At 41.8% G+C, this 12191-nt stretch overlaps 1 protein-coding gene across 1 annotated transcript in view; it reads left to right on the top strand.

Annotated features, from left to right (window-relative positions):
- The first annotated feature begins 7463 nt into the window (after positions 1 to 7463).
- The window catches only part of DOK5 (docking protein 5), a 590993-nt gene continuing 586265 nt past the window's right edge, over positions 7464 to 12191 (top strand). The window contains exon 1 of the mRNA XM_078650481.1: positions 7464 to 7708. Coding sequence (XP_078506607.1) covers positions 7643 to 7708 — 66 coding nt within the window. The 5' untranslated portion in view covers positions 7464 to 7642. The remainder of the gene's footprint in view (positions 7709 to 12191) is intronic.

The following is a 12191-nucleotide window of genomic DNA, read 5'->3' as shown; positions in this document are numbered from 1 at the left end:
TGATTTTAGCATTAAGGATTTCTTGCAAGAGATGTTTTTATGGATTTTACAATTTGCTGTTAAACCCTTTAATGAAATGTTTTAATGGCTTTCACAAATGTCTTTTATGGTATAATTTTACCGAAATAAAGATTTCTTGAATTGAATTGATTTTAATTATCTTGGACTAATGTATCGATTAACTTTTAACTTCCTTGTATGTTATCTTAGCTCACTTTTTAACTCTGACTGGAGCTATTTTGTATGTCTAAATAATCTAATTTATTATTCTGACTCTTGGTAAAATAAAATAAAAATTATTTGAAAAAAAGTATTGAGTAAAAGCTATGGCCCATCTCAAAGTAAGGTGGTGCAGACTGAAAGTTTGACAGAGAGGTACTCAATTGTCTTTGCGGCAGAGTACCCTGTCTGCCAAACTTTAAATTATGCCCTTGTTTCCTCTATTTAGGGTTCCTATTTTTAATATTCTGCATGTTTGTCTATACCATGTTCATGCCCAAATATTTCATATATGGGAATGGTCACATCACTATATTGCATGACCATGCTATATAAATTATTATTATTATTACGAATTTTAATATAGCGCCTGGTTACCATAAGGCATCCCCGCGCTTATCCAGAGGGTAGCAACGTCACATCAGCCCAAGAAATCAGGCAGGAAACAAAAAAGTTTTCAAGAGTTTACGAAAACGTAAAAAACTTGCTTCCGAGCGCAAGTACAGAGGGAGGGAATTCCACAGGGTGGCCACCCTTATGGAAAATCTTCTTCCACCAGTTCTTTCTTTCCTCACCCTCCTGACCTGCAGCAGGTGTTGATGGTCGGAGCGGAGAGAGCGGGGGGCCTTATAGGATTGGACCATATCCTCAAGGATAGGTGGCCCTTTCCCCTGTAAAAGTTTGTGGGCTATACAAAGCGACTTAAATTTAACCCTCTCTCTGACGGGGAGCCAATGTAGCGCCTTTAGTGCGGGGCGAGCAGACTGACGCCTAGGGACATCCGTCAAGAGTCTGGCGGCCGCATTCTGCACTTGCTGCAGTTTGTTTAGTGTACATTCCGGGGCACCCAAAAATAGGACATTACTAAAGTCCAACCGCGAGATGATAAGCCCCTGAATAAGTAACCTCCTGGAGGCTGCTGGCAGGAGAGGTAGAATCTTCCGGGCTGACCGGAGCAGGCCAAAACACACGCCTGAGATCTTTTTCGCGTGTGTTTTAAAGGAAAGGTCCTGCTCAAGCCACACCCCGAGGCTCTTGATCTCCTGCTTGGGGGTGGGCACAGGTCCCAAACAACTGGGCCAGCTGCTAGGAGGTAAAGAAGGTGAAGAATTCCCCAGCAGCATCAGTTCCGTCTTAGAGCCGTTAAGCTTGAGGGCTGAGCTACACATCCATGTAAAGATCTTCTCCAGGCATGTGTGCAACCGGTCGGGATGATGAGTCGATTGTGGGAGACCTACTACCAGCTGGGTATCATCAGCGTAGCTGATGATCTTAATACCCAGAGGCAGTACCACACTCTCCAGAGGGGCCATGTAGGTGTTAAATAAAGACTTACCTAAAGAACACTCTGAGATTTTATGTACAAATTAGATCAGGATAGTCAATCAAGTTCCTCATATGAGCCAGATTCATAATAGGATGCACCTATGCAGTTTTGTTGCTGAGGCTTTACTAAAGATATTCTTTCCTAAGTTTCTCTTTTAACTCCTTTCAGTTTGTATCAAGTAGTAGATAATGTAGCAAACAACAAGAGTTTAATTGTGTCACCAAAAGACTACAAACTGGGACTCTGGGATGAGTTATATCCTGGTAATCACCAAACCTGATATGGAGAAATCAAAGACAATTAAAGATTTTGGAGCTCAATGTGGAATACTCATGCAGAAGGGAGAGCTTCTGGGAGAGTGATCAGACTCTCACAGCAGCAAAGCACTGCCCACATATTCTGGATTGCAGAGTAAATGTGACAGAATTCTGGAGGTGATCTCAGCTAGATCACACTTATAATATAGGTAATGTGGCAGCTGATGTTGGCATATTAGTAGGGGATCAGATCAAAATATCTGACAGATTGCAGCACATGGAAGACACTCTGATTGAACTTCACTCTAACACTAGAGTTCTTTTTAACAGGTATCTGATCTCATGAAATGAGTCTACTTCCTAGAATACAGAGAAAAAGATGTGGGGGAAAGGAACTGGTGCAATAATGTAAGAGTGGTGGGCCTCCTGGAAGGAACTGAAGAAATGAACATGTATTGACCTTGGAACATTGGCTCTCAACAGAAGTAGCTCCTCAAGGATTCTCAAATGTTTTGACCCTGGAAAGGGTGTAAAGGGTTCATGCACGCCACCCTCCACTGGGAGGGACCTACAGGCCATTAGTGGACTGTCTACTACATTATCAAAACCTGGATACAATATTGCAGAGGTCAAGCATGTCTGGACTGTGCAAATTCGAGAACTGGTTTAGTGTCTTTATTTCTGTTTTATCCAGCAGTGGGCCAGTTCAAAAGTGGCCCTTTACTGAAGTTAAGAAAGCCCTGAGAGGGGTTGGACTTCAATATAGCTTCAGATTTTCTGTTAAGTTAAGAGTGATGATAGATGGTAAATCCCTCTTTTTCATGGGACCATCTGAAGATGAGACTGGTTGGAAATGCATAAATCCAGGAAAAAAGGCTGCCTGAACCAAACAACAATCCTCAAAGACAAAGAGAAAGAAACACCTTTGAAGAAGAAAACAAAACATAAGCTTCCCAGAGTCTCTTGGAGTGCATCCAGATCTCAAGCCAAAAAAATCGAATGCAGTGTATGCAGCAACTACTCTTGGACAAACATTAAAGGGCAAATGTATCTTTCTTTGATGAAGTGCAATGCAGCAAGCCATCTTTCTGTGCTACGCTACATGAAAAGGAAAGGGCAGGAATATTCTGTATTTAACATTAAACCGCATATTCGTGTCCTTTCCTAGCTCTGACACACATTAGGCTGCCTAGCACTAACACAGGCACCCTAGTGTCTTGGTGAAAAGATGCCAGCGTTGTAGGTAGGATCATTTTTGTGCCTGAAAGAAACAAATTCTAGCAAAAAAAAACATCCTCAGAGGAATTTTCCTCTTTTAATGTCTGCTGCATTCTGCAGCATACTTGGAATGAGGAAGAAATGAGGAGAGAAAAAAATATAGTTAACATTATGTCTCACATCAGAATCCATGGCTTTTTGATGCATTTCTAGGTCTACCACTAATGGTAAATCTGGGAATGTTCCAAAATACATGCATGGTTGCATGGGATTACCCACTCTCCACTCATGGAATGCCTCCCTGCTGCAGAGTAATTACAAGGCAGAGGTCTGTGCTGCCTTGCGTTACTTTAGATTTATTAAGCCATACAGGGCCATGCACGGTCACATTGCGTGGCTTGATAGATCTCACTTAGGTTTTGCGTCCCCAAGGGTGACGCACAACCTTGATAAATCAGGCCCTAAATTCGGACACAGAGGGCAGTGGTGAGTCTGGGCCATCTGACTCTGACTCCAAAACCTGAGGCGTTGTCAAATCTGAGAGGCCACATATTAAACCTAGACCTACAGATGACTTATGAGCCGGAGCTGGGGTGGAACATGACCTTGCTCTGAGAAAGAAGCACAGTTGGTCGTTCATATAATTATCGATATGTGGTTGTTCTAAGAAGAGTCTGTAAGGCACCAATGCCAAATAATTTTAAGATGTTATGCAAAGGTTTATTGTATGGGGATTGTAGGAATATACCAAAGTAATGGAACAGGGTCGCCCCCTCCCATTCACTCCCTACTCGGTTTAGAGACTGAAGGAGTACTTTAGTCTAGGGGACGAGTCATTGCTGCTTTGTTCTGGGGTTGGGGTGTCGGGAAATGTTCATAGTGATTGTGGTGTGTGCAAGTAGTTTGGCTTCATTTCATAGCAGCTGTAAGATTAACGGTGAGGGATTTTCAGATAGATGCTGGGCGGGGTTTTCTGTGTGGAAGTGAACCTCCCAATGTATTGGGGTAGAACAATAGATGCAGAAATCATTGATGCCACACCATAATGACAACTATACATTCCCAACATGGGATAGTGCTATGAGATCAATGCCTATTTGAAAAGATAATAAGTTAGGTTGGGGCTACTGCAGGAGACACATCTCACCAAGTTTGTGGCAGCCTGCTTGCTATGCACATGGAGAGAGCAAGCATACATTAGTGAATACTCCTTATTTGTTGGGCGAACCCTGCGTTTGGGAGCGAACTGGAATACCATTTAAATTTTCACATGTCCAGGTAGATAGATTTGGCACATATTGGTGAAAGAACAATTCATGGCATTGAGATATTACTGATGATTGTGTATGCCTACAATGGAGACCAACTGATGTGCCTTTATTCCCTCTCACTGCAGCTCATCCGAGAGGGGAGAGGTCTGTGATACTGGAATGGGATTTTAATTGTGTTATAGATATTAACTTTGGCTGTCTACCCCACCTCTGCCTAACTCCCAGCCCTCTAGGGTGGCACAGTGGTTTTCTCAGTGGATTGCTAACTGGGTTTTAGCAAGTGTATGAAGGTTACATCATTACAGAGAGAGGAACTACTAGCTTAGAATGTTGTATACTAAAGATGTCTGCCAATAAATTATGGGCACAGAATATCTGGGGGACCCTTTTGGACCCCAAGTTGCTGAAAATACACCTCAGGGGGTGGTTTCAGCCTATCCCCTCCTGGCAGAGGTAGGTGGGAACAGTGGTGGACAGACCATTTAGGGAAGAATTGGGAAGCTGTTTCGGCTTACTTTGCACTAAATCACGAAACTGTGCCTGGAGTGCTGGCTGAGTGAGGGGCATTAAGGGCCATATGCATCAACATACCCTATTGCGATTTGCTAATAGCGATTTTTAAGGAATCGCTATTAAGAAATCGCAAAATGGTATGTAGAAATTCGCTATTTTTTAGCGAATTCTTAAAATTCCTTAATTGCGATTAGCAAATTAAGGAATAATATCCCATTCATTTCTATGGGCCAGGAGGCCCATAGGAATGAATGTGAAATTATTCTCAATTTGCGATTCGCAATTTGCTAATCGTGAATTGAGAATAATTTCAAGGGTGCAGGGGTGTCCAAAGGACACCCTGTTGCACCCCTGAAATAAGCCTGGGTGCACATGTGGTGCACATACATGCCCTAAGGGCATGTATGTGCATCACATGGCACTTTGAAAAAAGCAAAAATTGGCATTTTTCACGAAAATCGCAAATTACCACTAACTTTGTTGGTGGTAATTTCCGATTCCTTAGGGACAATTAGCAATTTTTTTTTACATCATACATTGCATTTAAGGAATCGCAAATTTTGCGATTCCTTAAATGCAATCGCCAAATAAGGAATCGCAAATTTTGCGATTCCTTATTTTGGGCCACATTTTGCTTAATACATTCCATTTAGGGCCATATGTATGAGAGTACCGATTTGCGATTCTGAAATAGCGATTTTTGAGAAATCGCTATTTCAGAATCGCAAATTGGTATGTATGTACAAATTCGCTTATTTTTAGCGATTTCTTAGTATTCCTTAATTGCGATTCGCAAATTGCGAATCGCAATTAAGGAATACTTTCCCATTCATTTCTATGGGCCAGGAGGCCCATAGGAATGAATGGGAAGGTATTCTCAATTTTGCGATTCGCAAATTGAAAATCGCAAATTGAGAATAATTTCAAGGGTGCAGGGGTGTCCAAAGGACACCCTGTGGCACCCCTGAAATATGCATGGGTGCACATGTGGCGCACATACATGCCCTAAGGGCATGTATGTGCGTCACATGGCACTTTGAAAAATGCTGAAATTTGCATTTTTCAAAGAAACCACAACTTACCACCAACTAGAAGTTAGTGGTAATTTGCGATTCCTTAAGGGCATTTTGCTACTTTTTTGGGCTTCATACATTGCATTTAAGGAATCGCAAAATTTGCGATTCCTTAAATACAAATGCAAAATAAGGAATCACAAATTTTGCGATTCCTTATTTTGCATGCCGATTTGCGTGATACATAACATTTACCGAAAATGCTTTCGCAAACGCCGAAATTCTGCGAATTTCAGCGTTTGCGTACGCATTTGGGCTTGATACATATGGCCCTTAGCAAATTCGCATTTGCAAAGGCCGAAATTCTGCGAATTTCGGCCTTTGCGAATGCGAATTTGCTTGCTACAAATGGCCCTTAATATTGTGATTAGAGTCCTTTGTATTGGCTAGACAATCTGTAATAATAGATCACTGGAGGTGCAGCTACTTGGATAGATCTACACATGAGTTTGCAAAGGAGGTGGTGTTAGACCTTGAGAAGAAGGAGGTATTGGTGGCTAGGTGTGCTCAACCTATTGAAACATTGCAATGCCATAGTTATAGGGACTATGTGGCTACAATGCACAATGAAGAAAGGAAGACAGAAAGAGTGCTTACTATGGCTTGTTCAGTCTGGGAGTAGGTAGACCATGATTGCGCACGTGCAGAATTTGTTAGGTCAATTGGTAGGTGCGCAACAAGAGAAAAACGCTGTATTTCTGGACTATTATAGCAACTTATATGGGAACTCTGGAGGGTTTCCTGACAGGAATATCAAGGTTTATTTGGAGAGGGCCACACTGCACCACATTCCTGAAGGGGAGGGGAATCCGGGAGGTGGGCCTATAAGTGAGGAGGAGATTCTATGCTATTCTCTTCTCTGCACATTTGTAGAAAACATGACTACCCTAGGGCATCCCAGCACTAGCAATGCAACCTAGACTGCCCACATGCTCTACAGGGGTTAGTTATCAAACAACAAGGATTTTAGGCGTTTACGGAAAATCTACTCGATGTCAATGAGCCATTTTGTATGAGGCAGGGATTTCCCTAAATTGGCCACGTTGTAGCCAAAGTAGCGTCCTCCACTTCTCGCTCTCTGAAAAAAGGGAAATAGAGGGTCAGAATCATTGGTTGATCTCATTAGCAATCAACAATTATGTTATTTAAATATAATCAGGGATGAAATCAATTATGTCATTTAATGTGTCATGAGTGCTATAATACATGTAGTTGTAAGCAGTGGATGATGGGGGCATAAGGTATAGTTAGTTTATTTTACTTTAGCTTGTGTCTTATTCCAACCAATTAAACATAAATAGATAGACAGACAGATAGATAGACAGACACACCACGCCCACAGCTTGGTGATCTTTTTCGTGTTTGAATCTATAGACCTACTGCTTCCTGGAATTGCTAGGCAGCTTGGGTGAATGCATGTGCATCTGCTTTTCAGGGTGAACCATCGGTGCTGAACAGAAAAGGCTTCTCCCTGCAGCATTACAACCCTCTTCAGCGGAGTGGTGCATTCCACTATGTAGTCAGACAGTCCTCTCAGCTGATGCGGCTTCAGGCTCATTACTTCTTGCGCTTTCATTTTCTGCGTTTTCCCCCCGCAGCTCCCTTTCTCTCGCGACAAGTGGATTAAAAAACAACAAAGGAAACATGCTGCTCTTCGCGTGGTCGAAAGGACGGCGCTGACGCCAATTTGCAAATGATATCGGAAACCACGGATCACCTGAACTTTTACGATTGCGAATTACGTTCTCCATATGCTTTTAAAGGATGGCTTCTAATTTTAATGACGTCGTCAGACAAGGATATGTGAAGATAAGGAGCAGACGCTTAGGTGTAAGTATATTTTCATCTTCCTTGGATGGTTCCAATTGCCGGTGTATTCTTGCCTCTTCAGAAATAATTCGGCTTCAGACCCTCGTGTAGCAATGAAATGGCCGACTCTTAATTTAAATCTTAATGCATTCTAATAAGTATAATATCTTATGACAAAATCAATAGCTCAAATCTGTCTATGTTAACAGAATCCCTGCACTCACTAGATTACCAGTCCCTGTTAAAAACGCCTCCATTGTAAAGAGCTCCTATTTCCTGGCTGTCAATAACTTTCCACTTGATGCATTAGGCTTTTTAAATACTAGCAGGGGAGAAATGGCTTTGAAGAATACTGGATAAAATAAATCTCCAGCAGAAAATGGGTTTAGAGGGCGGTATGTGGTTTTTGTTTCTGTTTGAGCCTCTTGAAAAATGCATAACAGAATTTGCGGTGGGGGAGGGTAGTAAAGAGTACATGTGCCAAAATTGGAAAAGGGATTACTTTGCATTGTTATTGTTTTTGGAGCGAGAGAATTACACAACTCTTGTACTGTTTCTGCCCTGATGCTGTCACCCACGTGCGTGTTCTGAGGTGTGTGTGTGCCCGTCTGTAGAGTGTGCACGCGCGCACAAGTTAGCGGGTTCGCGCACGTATGTCTGAAACATACTTTATAACAATCCAGTTTGTGTCACGCTTAAAGCTAAAGCATTGTACTTCGAAAACACAGTAAATAATGAGTTAATTATAATAACATAAAAATGACAAATGGGGTTTAAGAATGAATATGATTAAGCCTTAAGTTGCCGTAAATATTATTCATTACTTTTCTTTTGATTTATTGGTAAATGTGGAATTAACAATATATGTACGGTGGGAAGATGAATGACGAAAAATACCTATTTAGCAAGACTGTATGAAAAGAATGACAGTAGAAGGCCAGGGGCGTACTTCCATTGGTGCGACAGGTGCTGTGGCACCGGGCCGGAGTGGCATGAGGTGCCCATTGACACTTGATTATTACTATATTTGAAATTCAAACAGCAGGGGGGCGGGGCAGGCATTTCCTTCTTTGCAGTAGTGCCAATGACTCACTGGCTACGCCACTGCAGTAGGCTGCCTACTATGATTTCAAATACAAATATATGAAAGAAGTGAGTGGGGAGTACCTGCATATCTGAGCGTGTATGTGTGTGAGTGAGGGAGGGAGAGAGGGAGAGAGAGAGAGAGAGAAAGAGAGAGAGAGAGAGAGAGAGAGAGAGAGAGACTGTACCTCTTCCTAGAAAGGTAGAGTGAAACGTTTTATTCCGAAGTTTGATAAGAAATGTGCTTACATTTAGCTGTTTATGATAAAAGAGATTAATTTCTTGTGGTTCACGTGTGTATTTGCTTTTGTGTATGGTATTAACTTCAGAACTTGGACTATGAAGGCGGGCAGAAATGTTTTCTATTTTTATATATTTATTTCATGGCTTATTTTTCATATACTATCTTGATATTGCAAAAACAAGCATGCCAGAGACTATAAAATATGTATTAGATTCTCATGCAAAATCCCGTGTGCCGTAATGCAATTTATGTAAAATGTGACAGCATTGTAAATGAGAAAATAATGAAAGTTGTTGTTCACTAGAGGAAGAGCTTCTCTCATTTAAATTCCATATGCGGACAAGTAGCTCCTCAGAATTTCATAGCACCATATCTACTTCACCCAATGATGCTTGACTTTACAGTTCTATTTCCTTTTAAGAGTCCTCTTGTATCTGTGTGTTTTCCTACTGTAAACACACTATTCACGAGATTGCCTTTTCTCAGTAAGGATGTTCAGTGTTCTTAGAAGTGCAGCACCCGGAAGACAATAGACTGCGTGAATATTCCTTAAGGAAGACAAATGTATACATTATTTATTATTTCAATATGAATTATTAATGAGATGAGGTCTTACGCTAAACCAGGACAAATGGTTATTTATTTGAAAGAGTAGTTACCTTCCTGGATTATTGTAATTTAAAGGAACTGCTGCACTTTACTATTGCAATGTCTCTTTGAAATATCTATGAATTTATAAAATGATTACATTGAACGTGAAATCATGGTTTACTCACTTGTTTTCTACAGAAGTATGTTTCTCCTCTCCATGTTGATTTACTAATAATTTGAATGTATTTATTTATTGATTTATTTGTGATGTCTTTGTTTATTTAATAGAGTGTGTGATTCAGGTTGCTTATTGAACTGTAGCAATATAGCACTCTGTACATATGCGAAAAAATAAATACATATTAGCTATACTTTTTTATATGTGACGCTCACTCTGATATAAACAGAAAAAAAATTACATAGGAGACTGTACAAAAATATGAACAATAGTTATGAGAATAGGATATACAATTACAACACTAGAAAAAGCAACTTTTTCTAGAAAACTGGAGTAGACATTTAAAGATAATGCCATGGTGGCTTCTTCAAGCCAGTATGCCCACCTCCTGGTTGAACCCGAGGGGGCCATTGTGGACCGTTAGTGCTCTAGTCGGTTGACTAGGAGACACTGCTTAAAGGCTATGAGAGCGCGGACGAGCCACTGGAGTACCAAAGGCAGGACCATCTGCACGCGTCAATGTCCGAATCGCTCACTGCACTCGAACCCCTGCTTCAGCCTGCCTAGGTAAGCCTCTGCCTATGGTTTACTCCAGAGATCAGCTCCTGAATCTATGTTGAGAGGATGAGTCTAAGCATTGTACAGCATTATGCTTTGACAATATAAATGTCAACAGGCACAGCTTGTGTACTACCTGTGGTTTTGAGCTATCCCTTCTGCCCATTGGTGCACAGGACAACTGCTATAGGCTATAAAAACTGCCTTGGTATCTGAACATACAGAGAGGTTGGAACCCACCCTTAAAAAGTTCCTAATTACTGTGAGGTCCATGGTAAAACTCAAAGTAGAACTAGGAGACTTTTTGTCGTCACACAGACCTGGCTGTGTTTTCATCACAGAATGTTGGGCCAAAGAAGCTTTGGGCCCGGACTTAGTGGTTGCTATCCCCCCCTCCTAATCTTCAGACTGGATAGTGCAGTCAGGCCAGGAGGAGGCTTGGCAGTGATTTATAAGTCACAATACCACCTGGTGACCAGCAGCTGTAGCAGCACCTGTGAATCACTCTATTTTAGGATAGAAATGTCTCCCTCCATCTCCTTCTTAGTTATGCTAATTTATAGACCCCCCTGGTCCCCGGACGCTTTACCATCTGAAATAGCTAATCAAATAGAGCCCCACTTGGGAAATTGATACTTATCTATTCTGGGAGACTTTAACTTCCATCTTGATGATAGAACAAATAGAGAAACCATATCTTTTAAAAAGACCCTGGCCTGTTTGGGGCTGCTACAGCTGGTCTCGGGCCCCACTCACGTGGCTAGACTTACCCTTTATGGCTTCTTTTCCAATGATCCCCAGTTGGCTTTTCAATCTGTGCTCCTCTTTAGCAGGTCTGACTCTCCAGCAGTCTCCTTAAACTGCCTTCCCCCCATATGAGGGACACTACGGTCCACTCCAGGATTCGGAGGAGGGACTGGAAGGGGGTGTCAGTCAAATCCCTCATTTATGTGTTGGATAGCATGCCCTTGGCTGTTCTGACGGATGTAGACAGAGGGGCAGTGGATTTCTCAGCATGGCTAGGGGAAGCAGCATAGAAGGTTGCCTTCATCTGGGAAGCAGAGCTGAAGAGGAAAGCTCCCTGGTTCTGAGACAGACTGAGGTTGCTGAGGTAAGCCAGCCATTACCAGGAATGTGTCTGAAGAAGGAATTATAAGGAGCAAGAAAGAACGGCTTCTAAGTCTATGATCAGAGACTATAAGAGGGTGCTTACAGAGGAAAAGGCTAAATACTATACTAAAGTAATTGAGGCCACAAATTTCCCTAAAGCTCTTTTTAAAACTGTTATGCAGTTATCTACCCTTCTGATGCCTGTTGTCACATTAGGCTCAAAAGAGCAATGCTGTTAGCGCGTGGATTTCTTCCAATCTAAGATTGCTAACTTCTATAAGGAGCTCAAATCGTGAATAACACCCGTGGATGATTCAGTGCCATTAAGAAGTGAGGGACAGTCAGAGCCTCCTATTCTCACTGAATCTTTGGAAATAACCACTAATAGGCTCACAGCTTATCCCCCACACCAGAACTGGTGGAGAAACACCTACTTATTATTAATTCGGGCCTGCTCCTGAAATCTGTGCTTCTAACTTTATTCAGATGATGGTGAGGGTGATTATACAGCCTCTTTCATCCATAATGAACAAAGCCATCACTTCTGCGTGCTACCCTTGACTGCGGAAGGAGACATTAGTGAAGCCTCAAGAAACCTAACCTTGACCACAACATCTGTAAAAATGTCTGACCCATCGCTCGCCTCCATGTTCCTGCGAAGATTTTGGAAAAAACATCTTAAAAAAACACTTGATGGCCTATGGGGAAGAGAAGGACTGGTTGGACATATCACAGTATGG

This window comes from Lissotriton helveticus, chromosome 7 (genome assembly GCF_964261635.1).
Source record: "Lissotriton helveticus chromosome 7, aLisHel1.1, whole genome shotgun sequence".
Lineage (NCBI taxonomy): Eukaryota > Metazoa > Chordata > Amphibia > Caudata > Salamandridae > Lissotriton > Lissotriton helveticus.
The sequence above is the reverse complement of the archived record's forward strand: the minus strand, read 5'-3'. Positions and strand labels throughout refer to the sequence as shown.